The 20,433-nt window shown below is 42.2% G+C and overlaps 1 protein-coding gene across 1 annotated transcript; it reads right to left on the bottom strand.

The window, feature by feature from the left end:
• Window positions 1-234: 234 nt before the first annotated feature.
• Window positions 235-16,995, bottom strand: bms1 (BMS1 ribosome biogenesis factor). The gene is made up of 23 exons (XM_056576605.1): window positions 16,885-16,995; window positions 15,738-15,935; window positions 15,466-15,656; window positions 14,420-14,499; window positions 13,028-13,216; window positions 12,388-12,530; window positions 12,127-12,248; window positions 11,051-11,244; window positions 9,574-9,719; window positions 8,773-9,494; window positions 8,579-8,680; window positions 7,769-7,920; window positions 7,401-7,482; window positions 6,331-6,413; window positions 5,496-5,681; window positions 4,790-4,978; window positions 4,244-4,424; window positions 3,223-3,281; window positions 3,002-3,124; window positions 2,712-2,859; window positions 2,421-2,596; window positions 1,583-1,744; window positions 235-1,195 (listed from the first exon to the last, which is right to left on the bottom strand). The coding sequence occupies exons 2-23, from the start codon at window positions 15,926-15,928 to the stop codon at window positions 968-970; spliced, it is 3,849 nt and encodes a 1,282-aa protein (XP_056432580.1). The 5' UTR covers window positions 15,929-15,935; window positions 16,885-16,995; the 3' UTR covers window positions 235-967.
• Between the last annotated feature and the right edge of the window lie 3,438 nt (window positions 16,996-20,433).

The raw sequence follows: 20,433 nt of genomic DNA, 5'->3' as shown, positions 1-20,433 counted from the left end.
CTCCAGCATTAAACTTAAATATTTGACCACGGAAACCTGGCTGATTGGCGAATATCTTAATATTTAGGGCAGTCGTGCTTTTTCGAGCAGTCGAAAAAGATGCAGAGGAGAGCATGATTGAAATGGTAAAGTATAACATAATATATGTGCTTTGTATTATCAATTGACTCAAATGAGTGCATATTACCATACAATGTATCTTATTGTAAATTTTGATTGATGCTCTTTATTTATTTTGGTAAGTAAAGTGTGAATTGTGCAGTAGGTGGGCACATTTTGAATGTACCCAATATGGCCACGACGTGAGCACTATATATCTACATGAAATATATATTGTTATTTTATGATCTTTTGAACAATTATTATCTATTGCGTATAAAAACTTGCCCAGACAGAATCCCATGCACAAATGCATAGAGCAAGCTCTACCAATATCGTACTACACTTTGTTTGTACAAGTTATTTAGTTAGTTTAATTGGTTAATGATGCTTTGGCAAAAAATTTTGTTGTGATATTCCTGCCAATAGAGCAAATTTTAGTAGACTATTTCAACCTGATGCCCATATTCTTACAGTGTATATGTAAAAGAGATTGTTTTCGTCCTTGTGGAATGGGGCTTAGCCACCCTTCAAGAATTCAAACTAAAAACAAAGGCATTCATTTCCAAAAATCTATTGTGGCAAATTTAAAAGGATCCATTCATGACACCAAAAAACACACGCAGGTTTGTTTTAAAAGGGGTTCATTTAAGATTTAAACATTTATAAAACTGCAATCTGCCCTCAGGACATATGGAATCTGGTATTTTCATTAGCATGCTAGAGTACAGTTTTATAAATAAGTCAACAGATGTTTTATATACAAAACAAAAAAGAAGCAATGACAACCAGCCATACCATAACATTTGTTGGGTGGCCATGTAATCAAGTCCATACCAAAGGAGAGAGAAAAGGCCATCACGTGTTATTATCCATCTTGTGATGCACCCTTCAGACTGGATCGCTGACTTTTGTTCTCCTGCTGGCCCATCATCCGGTAGAGTTTCTTCTTGGCCTCTTTCTGTCTCTTGACCTTCTCCCCCTCCTGCTTCTCCCTCTGCTGCAGGAAGTCCTTGTGCTTGAGGCGCTGCGCCCCGCGGGCCTTCTTCCTCTGGTAGCTGTGGACGGTGCTCAGCGCGTCCAGCAGAGCAGCCACCTGAAAGGACAATGCTGATGAAGGACATGTGCTACTAAACGCTAGATTAAAAACAGGATCTGTGTATTGAATCACCATTCTCCGCTATATAATAATACTTAAATACATAATAACTTAATATTGAATAATTACAGAATCCAACAAGAAAGCAGGTTAACAGGCCATTCCCCTGTTAACATGCTTATGCACCCGTTACTGGTTCCCAGCAGTTTTGGGTTACGTCAATCAAACACTAGCAATCTGGTTGTAGCGAGTCTACCCGAAGACTGGGTCTCTGGGCAGGGACTAGTTATGACAGCGCGTTTAGTTTTCCTTTAAAAACTCCACTTGTAAACAGCTGGTATTTTACAAAGTCTTTGTTTGCACACCAAATGATGAAAGGCCAACCTTTCTCTCGTGGGGCTCCCGGACCACGGTGGGCCTGATGAGGTCGCGGGGGGTCTTGCCCTTGCCCTGGTCCTGCTTGGGCTTGCTCTTGAAGGGCAGGGCCTTCTGCAGCTGCCTGGGGATGTTCAGACGGTTGAAGTGTCTCGGGGCCCGGACCACAGGCTGCAACAACATGAAGGAAAGGACATTTCAAAGATCAATACATGTTCTATTCAATAGTGGGTCAATAGATAGAAAGCATTGGTGGGGCTAAGGTGAATGCTGTCAGTTTATATATCGTTTTATTTGATGCAAATTTATGATTTTATGAAAAGGCAAATGAAAGGGTCAAGTATTTTTTTATTTTGCAGTGTTAAATTAAATATTTATTTAATGTTTAGGATTGCCAAGAACAACAATCTAATTTCTATTCGAGACCTGACCAGAGAGATTAGCTAGGTCAATTAAACCCAAACATCTTCCGACTGGCCTAAACCTTAGGTCAGTTGGGATAACAATTACGCAGTGTCAGCATGTCAGTGTCAGTGTGACGCAATACCGAGCACTAGCCATGAGGCCCAAAGATGTAGCAAGACGGCCGCAAAGCCCGGCCTACATGTCGAATATTGACATGTTGCCATGGTTTCCAGTATGGATAGTTTCAGCTGATGGTTGAAAGCTCTAAACGATGCCAATCCAAATAACACATTTAAAAGGGTTTGGTCTGGACTGGTGGCTGATGTCCTGGTTGCTAGGGCCACATTACTTTACAGTCTATGTGCAGTACTAGATCACCATGAACTCATTAACATGGTACAGCAGGAATGGAGTGTACATCCCAGATGGGGCTCAGGGTCACCTTGTACACAGAATCGGGCTTGGGTTTGTAGTGGAGTCCCAGGTCATGTTTGAGCTGTCCGACGGTTCTCATGCCGGACCAGTTCTCCTTCTGGCCCACCGGTAGGAGCAGGGAGGTGACCGGGTTGTAGAGCTGGGGAACGGCCACCGGATACCAGGTGCGCAGGAACACGATATCTATGGGTTTAAACAACAAGATAAAAGGTAATTTTGTGTGCACAAATATAAACTCGGTGTGCAAAATAAATGATAATTCTGTACAGTGGATTTAGGTAGATGCAGGTTCCCTTACCGCTCATGAGCAGCCGGTCTTCGAATGTGGCACGGTAAGCGCCTGCTGGAGTGGACAGGGCCTTCTTGATTTGACCTCTGACCCCCGACACTGTCCGAACGGAGGCCCCTTCAAACTTGGCCACTTCGAGGACGGTGTTGAACATGCCCTGTGGAGAACACAGCCTCAGCTCAGCACATCCAGGGCCGAGGAAGGGGTTCCTTCATGTTGTACAGGGTACAAGGACCCCAAGAGGTAACCATTTCACAGATTGTAAAAGGATATATTATAGCAAACAAATGGGTTCCTACTTTGATGAAGCTGGTGTTCTTGTAGATCTTGTATGGGTAGCCAATGAGCTTCAGTTTCTTCACTAAAGTAACAGACTTGTCCAGTTCTAGGACAACCCCAGTGGCAGCGATACGGAAATTGGCCTGAAAAAAGTAAGAAAGAAAAGACCATTTATCATAGTCTATCGTGTTTTTGGAGCTTCACTTAAAACCAAACGGTCAAAAGAGGGAGATGGCCTTACTTTAGTCTCTGAGACAGACTGTACAGCGAGGAAGCCGGTGCCCTGGGGTGTGATGGGACCTTGAGCAGGAAAGGAAAGATTGTATACGCAGGTGAGCGGATGCTTGATGCTTTTTGTGCGTTACATATTGACTGTATGTCTCTGTAATAACACAAATACGTGTCCAAAAAGGGTTGTGTGCGCATCAAGTCCTGACAAGTTTAAATTTCAATGGTACAGAACCGGAAGACCGCCTACTTGCCCAAAAGGCCTTCACACATTGCCTTAACGAGTATCAGGAGACCAACCCCACCTGGGAGCTGACATTCTGGTTCTCTATGCAGTCTGGCCTCCAGCTCGTTTAAAATACATTTAATTACAAATAGCAGAAGAGAGTTTCAGTTCATAATAAAAGCAAGGAGCGAATCAATCTGAAGAATTTTAAAAACATTTGCAAAAGAAAGTAGCAATCAACAGAGCTGTCGAAAGTTCATCTGAATCACACCAAATAACGATGTTAAGAGGAATAAAAAGGTGCTTTTCGTAAACTAATAAATATTTCTTCTGTTACATTAACACAGAGTGAAAATGGAATAGTAATTAAATCATCATTCAAAAGGCCCTTTTGTCCATTTCAGGCCCCCTTAGAATCATGGACATACAAGGACCTGATACCATACAACTACAAATATGGGTCATATTTGGAGCAAACTATAAATATGCCTTTTCTTTTGTTAAGGACAAATCCGATCCATAGGAGGAAGCTGAGAAAGAAAGGCTGTTTGGCTTGGCCACATACATTTTTCCCCAGTTCAATGACAAATTCTGCACATTACATATTTTCCATAACATTTGTATAGATGTATGTATCTATGCATGTGTGTATTTGTATACATCCAACACATCACAACCAGAATATAAGCTAGTATTAAAGCGTTTTCTATTCTGACTGTATGGAGCGGTGATGGGTAATGTGAGGGTCTATAGCCTAGCATGAGCCTTAGTTGAACCCGACCACTGAACCCGACTCAGCAGAACTCACCCCAGATGGAGGCGCCGCAGTGCATGTGCTGGGGCGTGTACTTGAGCATGCGGTGGCGTCCGTTGTGGTCCTCGATGTGGTACAGGGGCATGGCCTGGAAGCGGCGCCAGCCCAGGGACACGATGAGGGGGTCCCGGTTCTTCAGGATACGGTGGTACCACCGGTGTTTCTTCAGCCGCAGCTAAACACACAACCACAGTCAGCTCCACCTTTCCTTTCATCTGTTGTACATTTTTTAATAAAATGTACACGACAGACTGCCAGACTGAGATTTAACAAACCAAAATAAAAATCCATTCCATGTGGCCTTAGTCCAGGACAAACACACATCTACCAAGGCACTGTGGGTACGTTGCACAACAGCATACAACAACAGCTTTATTGACTTTATGGCCTGCTTCTGCGGTTTCTATCTTTTGCAGAAAGCATCCCTGGTTCAGACTTCTATTTAACGTGAACATCCATGGTTTCAGGGTTTCCAAGAGATTGGTCAAATCAACCTAAAAGTATGTTGGGAATAATGGGTTCCTTTTCGGTTGTACCTACTTGCAAATATCCTACATTTCCCTCGCTTGACCCCAGGCCACCGAGAATCACGGGGTAGTGGGGGTCGAAGTTGGTCACAAACTCGCAGGGCAGAGCTGCGATCTCGAGGCGGACGTACATCCCCGGGCGGAAGCCCTCGTACTGCACCCGGGTGGCATCGTCCATGCTCTCAAACTCTGTCCGGTTCAACTGAACAACAAAACATGTTAGGTGAGAAACATTTAGGATGAATGGACAGTAAATCAGTACCCCTCAGTTAAAAAATCCGTACAACTTTTTACTGATACCCAAACCAATGCCCACCGGACAACCAAGCCGTACCACAGATGACTGAACTATTCATACATAAAGTTATATACATATAACTATACACAGAACTATAGGACTGTAACAAATCTCTCAGCTCACCATTCAGTTAGTATATTGGGTTGATGATTTGATCCTCTCCCAAGTTTGGAGAGGATCAAAAGCACACAACAGGGGAAGGATTTTAGTTTCCCTCCCGTGTTATTTTTGTGTGATTGTCCAAGTGTTTTGAAAATATTGGGCAGACTGTGTCACAATCTCCAAAAAAAGCCCCACAAGAGTGAGAAACGGCGTGTCCACGATGTAAGAGTAAAGGGCAATTTCAACCAGAACCGTCACGGAGGCGCAGTCTTCTGACCAAAGGGGGCGTGTCCGCCGCTCTGACAGGAAGCAACCGTACCTCCGCTTGTATCTGCATCTCCTCCTTCAGGTCGTCAAAGTAGGTGGCATCTCCGTCGTCGTACTCCGCGTCGAACCTCTCCTTCAGCCTGCGCTTCTTTTCCAAACGCTTGTTCTTCTTCTGCGTCTCATCGTCCACTTTGACGTCCTCCTTTGCATCATCATCAGCCTCTTCCTCACCATCGACCTGACAAGTGAAAATAGACTTCTCAGGTTAATCGAGAAAATGTTAATCTAAGTTCTGCTGCATTGTTGGACAAATGTTTTTGCTTGACATATGCTAATGAGGACAAACAATGAGCACAGTAACAAAAGTTTTTTTAGGTAGTAGGTTTGAGGGGGTTGACAATTGCATTAAACATTATAAAGTTGGATTGTGCACGATTTTGAATAACTGGAAGCCAAAAATAATCAGAACCTATCTGAAGTCGATGCTTCTTGATAGTGATTAAATAATGTCGATAAAATAACATCCTCCTAACTGATACGATACAAATAAAATGCTGGCCGGCCTGTACCTCTTTGGCCTCTTAGCCCTCCCACACAGAGCTACGCTAGTTCTACTAAACTCCCATAACCCCTCCCACACACAGAGCTACGCTAGTTCTACGTAACTGAAAATAGTCAAAGCTTTCCCACAACGCCTAACTCATGCCTTTTGAATGATCAAAAACAGGCCTGTATAAATTGATTAAATAAAAATGCTATGCTTCCAATACTTCTATGTTTAACAAATTACCCATTAACTGTGGAAACATTTAATTTATTGCATTTGAATGTATTTTTAGTTCTTATTATGCGAAACATTCTTGATATATACATTGCAGCAAGGGTACCTCTGGTTGGGTCTCCTGGTCTTTATCGTCTCCATTATGGACCTCTCCTGTTTCCAAGTCTTCAAAGTCACCATAAAGATTTTCTAAAAATAAAAGAAATAGTATGCAACATGCATGTCATTTTAACATGCTTTTACCTTTAACACAATGAATCAAAGTCAGTGTGTGTGTAAATGCCGGTTCTTAATAAAAAGATTTATGTCTCTTACATATCTAAGCAGTGGGTATTGTAAATATCCCTGATTGAATTGGAATCTAACGTGAGCCTCACTAGACAACATGGCAGGTACTGTTAGCTAACGAGAGCCTCACTAGATAACATGGCAGGTACTGCTAGCTAACGAGAGCCTCACTAGACAACATGGCAGGTACTGCTAGCTAACGTGAGCCTCACTAGACAACATGGCAGGTACTGTTAGCTAACGAGAGCCTCACTAGATAACATGGCAGGTACTGCTAGCTAACGAGAGCCTCACTAGACAACATGGCAGGTACTGCTAGCTAACGAGAGCCTCACTAGACAACATGGCAGGTACTGCTAGCTAACGAGAGCCTCACTAGACAACGTGGCAGGTACTGCTAGCTAACGAGAGCCTCACTAGACAACGTGGCAGGTACTGCTAGCTAACGAGAGCCTCACTAGACAACGTGGCAGGTACTGCTAGCTAACGAGAGCCTCACTAGACAACGTGGCAGGTACTGCTAGCTAACGAGGGCCTAACTAGACAACGTGGCAGGTACCAGCATTTCGGTGTTTGCTGTTTTGAGATAATGGCTTGTACTCCAATTTATCCATCCCCTAGCAACAACGTAGTTATATGATGCAAAATGTGTAACGTGTTGGCATCCATTGTAAGAGGAATCTTGTGATTGGTTGATATTGGAAGGTACGCCTCAATGTGTTGAATCGGAAATCCGACCCCTTACATTTTAATCTGAATCTGCGTGATCTTAAAATGTAAAAACAACTCTAATCCTGTTTGGATGGCTTTTCCTCACCCTGACATTTACTGGCATTTACAGTAAATGGTTTCCAGAGCATGAGTATGGTTTCAGTTATTGTTCCTCACCATCCTGCTTCAGCAGTGTGGCAGCATCTTGCCATTCCTCCCACTTCCCGGTCACAAAGCAGTCTGCTATGGAGTGCAGCATCTGGAAAAACGTTTAGAATGAAGATCATTGGTTAAAGTCCAATGTGCAATCTGTAGTGAATGCTGATCCCTAGCAATTGTAATGCTCTTATCAATAAAATAGTATTTTAATTCTGAAGGTATCCCGCCTACGTACTGGGAGGGGCTAAATCCAACGCATTGCACATATAAATATTTGAATGACTTGACTTTAGAACTGACCTGTGTGTCCTCTATTGTTATTTATCTTTAAAAATAAACAAAATAAGTAAGCTGGACAAGAATGTGACTCATGAATTGACACAAACCTCTTCCAGATCCCAGTTGTGGAGGCTGTCTGGGTGGAACCTGGAGCAGTCAGCCGCATCGGCCAGGTTGGTCTTACTCTTCTCTGGGCGGCTGACCCGGAAGAGCCCTCCCAGCTCGGCCTCCTCGCCCTGACCCGCGCCCTGGCTGGAAACTGAACACAGACTAACTAGTCATTATATTTCACAGGCTTCCCAACAAATGTGACTGACGTTAGTGTAGCTCAAGCATAAGCACACAAGGTTCATCGATTCAAGTATTTATTGTACACTTTTCAAAAACTGTATATGCATTAATATATCATTAATAATACAATTATAACTAAATTGCTATGGTATGTATTAAATAATAATTTCTCTGTCCTTTTTCATAAGTTTGCTTGTGTTAAGCTCTTTAAAAGGATGTTGCAAGTCTGACACATTCAGAGATAACATGTTTTGTTCACCCAGACCAGTGTTGTCCTTCCAAGTGGTTAATAAAGCACCCACATGGGGGGGCTACTGTCCCATACGCATACCTAGTGAAGGTGACAAGTCTTATTTATATTAGATAATATCCCCATGTGTTATCTTTCCATAGAACCTGAGATCATGCATCAGGCTATTGATGATGGTTGGTTTGTCGTTTTAGCACAGAATATGAAACATAGAATTGGTCAAGGGTGAGGATTGGGTTTTTATCGAAAAAAATGAATTGATGTTATAATATAATAATTGTTATGTTATATGTTATACACCAATGGCAATCATGACCATGTTAGAAAAAAAGTAGCTTGTTTTCCCTGACCAGATCTTGACATTCAGACACCTTACCTGTACCATACACATGTTTCCGGAGGTTGGGGGCTGCTTGTTGATGCTTGAGGAAGACTTCTGATGCCTTCTGTTGCAAGTCGTCCTTCCAGCGTAGAGCTCCTAAACATGTAAAAAAGAAAAATGTTGACCGCTCATGACCATTGCTGAAAGGGAAAGCGTCAACAATCATGGAGAGCAGATGAAGTGTTTACCGTCGGTCTCGTACGCCTGGTCAGACCCCTTTATCTCCAACGCCTTGGCTTTCTTAAGATCTTTTTCAGTGGTTTTAGGTGGAGGGATTTCCATCCCTTCTGACTTCACCGTGGACTCCACGTCTGGTTCGTCGTCGGTCCACTCTTCATCAGAGCAGAACGCGGAGCCCGCTGCTTTTGTTTCGATCTGCTCAGATTCCGAGTCTTCCTCGTCACTTTCCTCTGCTGCGCTCTCGCCCTCCGACAGATCCTCCTTGCTGAGCTCCAGGTCGTCTTCACTGTCTGCGAAGGCCAGCGTCTCGGACACTTTGGGCTCCCCTTCGTCAACTGACATCTTCAGCCTTTTCCCGGTTTGCACACGCTGAGGTTCGGTCAGTTTCCCTGGCTGCTCAGTAGACGCCCTCACCTGCTTGAGGAACACGGATACGTTGTTGCCTTCATTTGTGTCCAATTCTTCATCAGACTCTGCCTCGTCCATATCACTGTTCTCTTCTCCATCTTCACCGTCGTCTCCATCTTCTCCATCATCTCCACCTTCTTCATCTTCTCCATCATCTCCACCTTCTTCATCTTCACTGTCGTCTCCATCTTCTCCATCTTCACTGTCGTCTTCATCTTCACTGTCGTCTCCGTCTTCATTGGCCTCCACCTCGCCTGTGAATATCATCTTCCTTCTTTCCCTGTTGGAGGTTGGGTCTGGGGACTGTGGCGCGCTGTTCTCCCTGAGAGATCATGGAGGAAATAATGAGACCAAACACGATATACATACACAACACAACGTGAAAACAGAACTTGACTCACAGTTGTTGGTCCCCCTCAACGTCTGTGTCCGTTATGGTGGCAGACCCTCTGAAGAGCGAGACTTTGCTGGAGGCCATTTTGGCATCAAGAGTGGCGTGCGTGTCAATCAGAGAGCGGACCAGCTCTGTTGTGGGACGCGATTCCTCCTATCGCATTGGGAAAAGATGGACGTTGAAGCTCCTTCACACATGTACAGCCACACTTTGAACCTCCCAATCCATCTGACCATGTGGGGAAATCATCCTCAGGACAGAGTTAAGATATTTAATGAGGCCAAGTGACCAAAATTCGATTTTCCATCAATTGCCCTTCCCCACAACAAATACCCATTTCCAAATGGACTTTGTTGTTTATGATTGTTATAATTGTGTTTAATATGCAACCATGGTGAAGCATCTCAATCATCAGTAAATATAGCTTTAAAGACCAGTGCAAACCAATGTTCTCATGAATGCAGAGGAATATTTTTCAACCTGTGGAACATTAGACTGAAACGCTTGTGTGAATCAAGAACAAAGGTCACTTCGCGTTTGCAAAGAACAAACTTGACATAGACTATGACCTGAATGAATAGGCCAATTGGTATATTATTACATTTCTAAATGTTGAATTGATATAACACATACTAGATGTGGTGCGAACACACAAACATGCATATGATGACTAGACAAGAAATGCCAGTGAAATCAACGAGTGTCATAACAGGTTTTAAGACCACTGATCACAGAGAGTTGTTTCATGAGTGATCAACCTACGTAACGCTTAGGCTACGCCCTTTAGAGACATCATTATTCCTCATCCTCATTACAGCGGCGGAGCAGCCAGTAAGTTTCACGTGAAGGACTGTGTGGGAGCTGCCTTGTCCTATCACGTTGTAGATACCTCACTTAGTTTAACTGACATGGGGAAATGCGAATAAAGACAAGCATAGGTCTATTTTATGAGAAAACCTACATATATAAACTAAACAAAAAACGGAGTGAGGTCTGGTAAGAGGCAGGCTTGTTAGTGCATCCTATAACCGAGATCAGAACAAAAAGCTATTTCTAAGGTTAAGTGAAGCATGCCTTTAATGGAATTCAAAAGTTGAATTAAGTTAAAGCCGCATAGCATTATCTCATCTCCCATCTAACAAAATGGCGCATCAAATGTCATAACTTTTCACTACAATGCTTACTTTGTTTAATCTTATGGTGCTCCAGTTAAACTTTAACATGCTTTACGTTCTTAGTTTGTAATGGGTTCAAATAAAGGGTTAAATCCTGTTTATGGAGTAGGCGCTAGGAGTAGGCGCTCCTAGAAACACAAATGTGAAGCCAAACCCCTACTCATGCAGTGTGAAGAAGCAAGCGTTGTGGGCAATGATGAGGGCTGTGGGGGATTCACAACATGTCAGCTGGTCACTGCTCAGTCCTACAGCGGTCGAGTACAAATACGGAGCACACCTGTGAGGCTTAAATAACAGAATAGCATTCACCTGCTCCCGGTCGACATGGCCTCTAGGAAGGTCGATGTACACGGCGTCTTTGTCGTAGACCACGCCCCCGACCCCGGACATGGGGGCGTAGAGCAGGCGCTCCTTCTCGTTCAGTGTCCTCTTCCTCTTGGTGTCTGGTAGAGGACACGGGTCTGGGAGGAAGCCCACATCCGCAACGCTGAAGTCTCCCACACCTTGGGGAGGTAGAAGGCAAAACATGGGTGAGATATTTTTTGGGGTAAATCAGTCCTCGTTTCAGATCAATTCAACACTATGAAAATATATTAAAAAAAAAAGGTGACCGAGAAGCTTCAACATTAAACGCTTCCAATGATTTTGAATTTGTGCAAACAACATCCGTCAACTCTACCTCTGATTGGCTTACAATGAAATTTGACTCTACCTCAGCCAATCGTCATAATTTATGCGATTGTCTCGTGCCCAAAACCAAGGAAGAAAAGTAAAAAAATACTTTGCCGCTCCGCTTAGAGATCTAGTTTGCCTGATGAAGAAACTACTTTATTATAGTAACACGCCACATTTTCTGGAAGTAACGGCATTATAAGTAATCATTTACATTACTCGTTACTGAAAAAGTAACGCCGTTATTTATAACGCAGTCATTTATAACGCCGTTATTTTATTCCCATCACTGCATTTGACTAATGTTTAGACGTTGCCCTGATTTTAGCAATATGTGGAGTTCAACAGCTTTCTTAACAATTAAAATAGATAGCGTTTGTCTCCCCTCTTTCTTAAATTCCAAAAGAAGCATACATTTCTGCTGCATATATTTTGTAGTCAGCACTGATCAGCCTGCTGATCAGCCAATGATCGCATCAGGGTGCTCTGAAGTAAAAAAGATTAAAGAAATATGAGGTAATTGTGAATATTAATGAGTTTTGGCCAAGACTAGTGCTAGCCAGCCACCCTCAATAATCCTAATACGATTTCCGTTGCTTCTCCGTAAAAGGAAATCCCCACCATCAAAAAGGTAATGTGTAATCTCATGCAAATGGCTCCATGCAGAAGAGAGGATGGCTTAACACTACTAAGAAGACCAACCCCTGCCTTACCTGGGATATGGACCTGGGTGTGTTTTTTCAAATAGGTCCCACGCAGATAGCCATACAGGGACACTGTTCGGTCACATTTCTGATCCAACCTCAATGTTTCAGGGTCAGTCAAATCCTCCATTCTGGGTGAAGAGAGACATATGCAATTAGATAAAAAGCCATATTATAGCATTAGAAGACTTTAAAAATTGTGGGTTAATACGGATGTGCTTTATATGTTTTTGACAAACCCTTGTGGGGTTTTCTCATCCCTACACTCACCGGTCAGCAAAAACGTAAGGGTGGGAAGTCTGCCAGGCCAGGGGGCGGAACTTGATGACCGAGATGAACCGCCCAAGGTTCTTGACCTCCTGGGCTTGGTACTCGCCGTAGACCATCCCCGACAGGTAGAACAGCTTGGCTCCCTACCGGAGGAATGACAACACAACACTGTTCAGGGCTCTGAACCGGCTCATGAAACAAAACCCTCAACTAACTATACTTACCAGGAACCAAAACTTCATACTAGTACTATTCAAGAACAGAACTTAATTTAACTGCTCTCAAATTAGTTAATCAGTTATTTTGTTCCAATTACAAGTTTTTAGAAGAGTGGGATCGAAAATAGCCCCGTTGAACGTAGGTCATGAGTCGATTACTCTGCAGTACAGGCAGACTATTGTAATTCATTTGTTTAGTCTGTACAAAACATTGAAAAACAAGGCTAATGCTTACGTACTCATTTAGAAGGCAACCAATAAAAGATACAAATTATAAAAGTTTGACTGAACTAAGAGGTTAATGGTAATCTAATCTTACCGTTAAAAACTCACGAAACATTATGTAATTCTTGTCAAAATAATTAGTGTTCGATATATCTAATATATTAAAACAATACAATTACTTTAATTTTGTTGCTCACCTGGTAGACTTCTGTCCAGAAGCGATGTTTGAGGACTTTCTTTGCCGTTCGCAGCTGTTTGTTGTTCTTGAAGGAATCGAGGTGCGTGAGCACCCCCATTATTCGTGGGAAGCCATGTACCTGACAAATGTTGAGGAACTCAAAAGTCTCCATTTCAAAGCCAAAGCTTGCGTCAATCAACATCAGTACCTGCAAAAAGTCGATAAAAAATTTAGTAAAAGAGAGACAATTTAGCTATTTGTCAAATGTTAATAGAAGAAATGTAACAAGGGAAGAGCAAAATGCTGTTGAAAACCAACATCACACACGCTGGTGTGGTATTGAGGTAGGGAGGAATGGTTGCATCCTTTCATAACGAGCCTGCTCTGGCTGGTCTCTCCAAATGCCTTTTTATTTATTTATGCATGTATATTTAGTAATATACACACACGCACGATTGCACGCACAAGCACGTGTGTGTATATATACATATAGTCATATACCAGTGGAGGCTTCTCCAATGAGGAGAGGAAGGAAGATCATCCTTAACATTGTTGAGAATAAAAAATGTAGATTGCCCAGATTACTAATGAATTAATGCCCTTAAATATGACTTTAATCATATTTGCTCGCTCAGTCGTATGCCTTGTTTCCACCGAGCGGTGAGCTACCGCTCGTTGTGGTACAGTGCGGCTGGGTTTGGTTATGTTGGCGCTTCCGTAGCCCACGGACGGCCGATGCAAATAGTTGTGAAATAATGGTCTTGTTTTAATCTTTTAATTGTTAGTTACTCTGACCATTCCGTTTGATATTGTGGTATGGATGTTACTGAATGATTCAGAGCATGATGCATTTTAAATGCCATCACTTTTGGTCTTGTGTCTTAATTTTTCTTAAAACAACTGTAGCTGAAAATAAACATAGCCAAATTACAACCAATAGCTTCAGTCATTGAGGGCAAAAATATGCCCAAAGCTAGGCCCAGATTTCTTTATTTAGATTTACAAATCAAGAGTAGTTTTAAAAATCAAGAGTTGTACTTTCAAAGTACAATGATGTCACTTGTGGATTTGTATCATCCCTCCCTCCCTGCTATTTTGTAGTTCCCCGAAACACCCTGAAACAACTCGAGTCTCACATACTTATGCCACCATACGCCACTAACAGTGCAAGCAGGCCAATGGCAACCAAGCACACAGTCCTTCCTCCCACACTTTAAAAACCACCAGCCACCACTGTCATATACATACACACGTTTGTGTATATATACAGTTGTTTTTCCTGCATAGGTGTGTTACCAACATTGACTTTTAAATCTGTACAGAAAATGAAACTTGTTTATTTATTTACACCATCAATCTAAATGAATAACACTCATTGTGTCTTATCAAAAAGGTAAAACTCCTCACTCACCAGGTCGGCCACCTTGGCCAGATCGATCATGGTGTTGATGTCGTTGTTACACTCGATGAACGTCAGACGCCGCTTCTTACCTGGGAAGGAAAAAGTCTTAGTATCTATTTCCCCCACCCAATTTTCTTAAATTAAAAATTTCAATTTTATTTGTATAGCCCTTAAGAGTTAGTCTCAAAGGGCTTTCAATATCATATATTGGCGACAAATGCTTTGTATAATTGTTTGCCAATGCTCCCCACTGACGTCTGCAGATATAGAGCATTGAGAAAAAAGCAGGTCTCTTAAAGAGGTCCGATGTGGTTCATTAGAAGAAAACGACAAACTTGAATAAAAGTATCCTACATTTACTCGTCATACGAGTTATTTTCACCAGCATGGAGGGTGAAGACCTCTCCCATGCTCTGACGTCAAAGTACTACATCATCTCTCCAAACAAAAACAAACGCTACTGCTGTGCATTTGACCTTAAGTTTAATGTCAGGCCGCTCGGGGTCATGATGGTTAACCTGGTCCACCTACCAACAGCCAGTAAACACCGGTGACTGAACCCATCCCAGTTTACACAACAAGGAATAATGGGGAGAACTTATTTAGAATGAAAGCATTTGCTTAGCATAAGAAAATATGAGACAACTCGACTAACATCAACCTTAGTCGGCCATGAGTCGCTCAACTCGTAATTGATCTGATCAACTATGAGGGGATCAGCATTAGTTACCATCTGTGTCCTAATGTCCAGTGGCCACACGGTTCCATCCACTGCTTTGACTGTTGTAGAGCAAGCGGCATACACTTCTAAACAGACTTTAATCCATGGGAATATTTTGTAAAAGATGTATCCGGTTTAATGGTTTTATTTCGCCTTGTTTTTTATTTTATTGTTTGGGGCAGGGCATTTTCACTCCTGACTGAGCTAATACACAGCTAGACACATAGGAACATATGTTCAATGCCTCAAATCTTTCTTATTGACTGGATATTCACCAAATATTCCTGCTGAGCCTCCACCAGAAGTATAATCCAACTCAGGTGGAAACACTTACCAGAAACAATGGTGACCGGTCCACGGATGTCTCCCAGTTTCTGCCGGGTGAAGTTCTTGATCAGGCATCGTATCAAGGTGGTTTTCCCCACCTTGGGCGGCCCGACCACCACCACAACGATGGGCGGAGGGTCCAGGGGGCTGCGGTCCACATGAGGTATATGGTGCTTCTTAGTCTTCAGGTCCTGGGTTCTGCACAGAGAAAAGTGGTTAGGTTAAAATACAATCATCTTAAAAATGGAAGGGGTTGAGTCAAGTGGGATAACATCTGACCTGTGAAATGACTTGGCCATGCGCACAGCAGACTGCACGGCGAAGGCTTTAGGGTTCTTCTTGTGTTCATTTTCCTCCACGGCTGCATCATCAAGCTTCCTGGACTTTTTCCTCTCGGACTTCGGCCCGCTGTTTTTCTGCTGGTGTTTCTTCTGCTCCTTCTTCTGTTCTTTCACTTTCCCGTCCATCATGCAACTTCTGCATCATTGGATGAGATGAGACAAAAGGTGTAGTAGTTAAATTATTTGAACAGCAACAATGACATTCTACCAGCGCCGTTTGTGTCTGAATATGGGTAGTGAATAAGGAAGTTGTTTAATTTGAACAATATCCTAAAACCAACAATATATCGGGAACCTTGTAATATCTATGTTGAACGCACACTGTTCACAGGGGGCTGCTGGTTTGTTGGATATGTGTTTGTCAATAGCGTATTCCTGCAATAGGAGGAAGTATTTCATAGATGTAAAGGTTCATTCCACCGAAGTACTACTGACACTGCAGCATCCTCTTTTGCAGGAACACCCTACTCCTGGTGGTTGCGTCTCACAAGTCAGAGCCCGGTTTGACGTAACTTGATATCTCATACCACTGACTTTCAAATCAGATCGGTGATTTAGAGATGCTCAATTAGACTTTTCCTACGGTGACATAATGGTTCGTTGAATTCTACCAAGTGATTTTATACGTACTGCATGAATAATAGATGTCGTCTCATTTAAGACACATAACCCAAATAAAAGTGGTTTTGGGTTCACTGGGTCTTAAAGCATTGAAGATACCTTTGTATAATAATTTATTATATTGCTCCCCAAGTGACAAGAGTTGCATATTGTTTTAACGAGGAGGGTCCTAGGTTTCTAGTTTGTGGTCATTGCTGTTTTAAACTTCCATTGAGCCATCTTTAATGTGTGTGTGTGTGTGTATATATATATATATATATCTATATATACATATACATACACATATATATATATACATATACAGATGTGCGTGTGTGTGTGTGTGTTGTTTTCTCATAAAGAAGACCCCAGCCAGCATGAAATGAGAGCAACATACTCCCAAACCCAGAGACAAGACCCATGGACAAACAGAAACACTTAAGTGGAAATTAATCCTAGTACAGTCAAAGTTATCAATACATTACCAGCGAATACTTCTTTCGACTTAATATCCTCACGTGTGGAGATGTTGACCCGTAGTGAACACATGGATGAGGTTCAACACGACCCGGAACCGGAAACCAGGGTAGAGAGTCCTTCACCGAGGATGTGTGTTGTTGTCACCCTCTGCTGGACTCGACTTAGAGTAATACATTTTACTTTTATATATTTAGTATTTAATAGTGTAATATCTGATATGTATATATATTTTCTATTCAGCGTTTTAAATTTCGACTTCTTTATTGTTCACCCGCTTTGGTAATGTGAATGTTTGTTTCCATGCAAAATACTTCGGTCAATTTATAATAATATAATGAGGGCACTTGACCTTAAAATTAATATTAAAATTAAGTAAAGTTGGGTGAGAAAACTTATATTATATTTGGTTTTATATGTAACTCAAACTCTATAAATTACTATTTAAATCAAATTCGAAAGTTATTATTTGATCATTTGACCAGTTTTCCCCCCAAAAAATTTTGGGGACCCACAAAAGAATAAAATCCTACAGTGACACTTTCAATAGGCATTATGAGGCATATGCTCCTCTTGCATATATTGAGGTTACTGACCATCATCCCTGCCGTGCTGTTGCCTTATTACTTAACATAACTTAATGACATGCTACAATGTTATTTAAAACAGGTTCATTCATAATTCAATCACAAATAAATGCAATAAGGTGAATTACCAGGATTACACTTTATCTAATCGAATCTCAGTAAACCAATGTGGTCATGTTCCCAACCAATTTTAAAGGTCCCATGGCATGAAAATCTCACTTTATGAGGTTATCTAACATTAATATGAGTTCCCCTAGCCTGTATATCGTCCCCCAGTGGCCAAAACTTGCGTTTGGTGTAAAACGAGCACTAGGTATCCGGCTCGCCTTGTAAAAAATGGAAGCTCAGGCGAGCTGATTTGGAATGGGGCCCCATATGTCGTCATTAGGGGCCAAGTTTCCTCCCATTTCTCTGCCTTGCCCGCCCTGAGAATTTGGCCCGCCAATAAGACAATGAGCTACGACTGTGCAATCGCCAAATGTGTGTCTGTGTGTGTGATTGCACACATTGTAACGCAAGTGTTGTACACTTCTTTGTTATTTGGATAATCGTTCTGCTGTTGGTGTTATGGTGCATAGCACGTTGGTTCTTTGACGTCTCTGGTATTTCCACAAAGAGACTGTAGTTGGGGTTATCTCAGCCATGGTTGAGAAGGAATTGGGGCTAAGGAACTTTGGCTTTGACTCCCAGAAGTACATGAACTGCGACATGCTGCCCGCTGCTGCGAGGCAGCCGGCAGCAGGCAGCGTCAGGGGCGGATCTACTGGGGTGGCATGGGGTGGCAACTGCCACCCTAAAAAAAGCCTTGCCACCCCAGCTGCCACCCCAGTTGGCAGCGCAAAATTCATTTTTTTTTTTTTTTTTTTGCTTTTACAAGACATTTACAAATATTGTCCAATCCCCCCTGCCCCTGTAATACACAGCAGGGCTGTGTATTACAGAAACATCATAGTTAAAGACTTAAGTTAAGATTGGAATGCCTTATAGCTGCATAGCAGGCGCGTGCCGTATGGGCAGGTGGGGCGGCGAACTCCCTGCAAAAGCATTCTCCCAAAAAAATAGTTCCTCAGTAAATCATTGCTCCAAGTTTATTTTTAATAATGTGATTGTCACATTAACTATCTATAGTTTCTGTAGGCTTTCCGACTATTTTTGTTCTGTTGATATCAAATTGATGGTGGCGATTCTAGTTGAGTTTAAGGTGTCATGCAATGTGGGGCGGCGGAGCTCAACGACCGCGTCCCTCCGTATGTTTCTCGCATAACCCTGCAGGCTGCAATAAGAATTGCAATCCGCGCTAAAGACGCGCTAACAAACACAAACCCTTCTACACTCAGCTGGTTTTCCTGACCGTTAACTTCATGTGCCTCCTTTTGTATCAACAGTCATTCGATTTGATTATATTAAACTTTATTGTCATTGAACCAAGTAACAGGTAGGCCTACTTGGACAACAAAATGCAAGTCATCTTCTGTAAATTATTTACAAATGGCCATCTCTAATCTACTTGGTTGCACACCTGTCTGAACTTTTATAAACCAATATAAGTCATCAATAATTAATAATAAAACAAGCTTCACATCAAGAGCAAAAATAATAATAAGGTAAACCCAAAAGGTCTTAAATACTTAGAAATTAAAGATATAAAAAAAGAAAGAGCGGGAAATCTTTGATAGCACTTCCCCTGAATCCCCATTTGGCTCTTCCAAGCATGCAGGTAATACACTCTACTTTGGGAGTTATTCTATGTCACCGCACTTTGAGGGTGGCATTGTATGTAAATTATTGGAATCGGTGAATAAAGTGATATTTGCACTCAAGTTGGACTGATGATTGACATCTGATAGGAATATCTCATGGACCAATGCCAACTTATTGTTAACTAAAGTACATATTGCAGCTCTCTTTGCATATATTTTTAGCCCCATGCCCCTGCTGGTGTAATAGTGCAGGTGTTTGTTGTAAGGCAGGTTGATTTTGTAATTATTCAGTAATAATTTATTCAATTTTCTCTGAAACCTTTTATGTTTAAATGTAAGGCTTTACTCATCCCACAATAAATTAAATATAATGTTATTGAGTCAAAATATCTAAATGTGGGGGCTTTCCAAGTAAATATAGATTGATATGGCTTTAATTAAATCGGCATACTGTATATAGTTCTGCCAGAGGGTGCCACCCCTCAAAATCTCCTGTCCCCCTCTTGCCACCCCATGAATATTTTTCTAGATCCGCCCCTGGGCAGCGTGCGGTTCAGTCTACTTCGGATTGATGCGGAAGTGGAAGAACCAGAGACGTCGGAGAACCCGACGCAGTCGTTTGTGATTCATAATATCGTCTGGAGGCGCACACAGCTTTTGGCCATGATAATATGCATTATATGATATAGATATCTATGCATTATATGATATTATTTAGATATAGAGCTCCAGGACTGCAAGTGTTGTACACTTCTTTGTTATTTGGATAACCGTTCTGCTGTTGGTGTTATGGCGCAGGTCGGTCTCTCGTCTCTGGTATTTCCACAACAAGACTCATGTCTCAGCCATGGTAGATAAGGAATTGGGAGAAAATAAACTTTGGCTTTGACCCCCTGAAGTACATGAAACACGGTATGGATGAGAAAGGGATTGTTGTCCGCGATTGTCTCCCGCTTGATCCCCGCTTCCCCGGTGGTCCCTCGGTAGCGAGGTTCTGGTGGGAGACAATCGCTGTCAACAATCGCGGGGAACAATCCCTTTCTCCTCCATGTCGTGGTTCAGTCTACGTTAGAATGATTTGGAAGTAGAAGAACCAGAGACGTCGCGGAACCCAACGCAGTCGTTTTGGATTCATAATATCATCTGGAGGCGCACACAGCTTTAGGCCGTAATAATATATGATATAGTTATCTATGCATAATATGATATTATTTAGATATAGAGCTCCAGGACTTCTGCCAGAGCAGGAGTCACGGCCAAAAGGCTGTGT

Source organism: Gadus chalcogrammus, chromosome 18 (assembly GCF_026213295.1).
Source record: "Gadus chalcogrammus isolate NIFS_2021 chromosome 18, NIFS_Gcha_1.0, whole genome shotgun sequence".
NCBI lineage: Eukaryota > Metazoa > Chordata > Actinopteri > Gadiformes > Gadidae > Gadus > Gadus chalcogrammus.
This window is presented reverse-complemented; position numbering and strand designations above follow the sequence as displayed.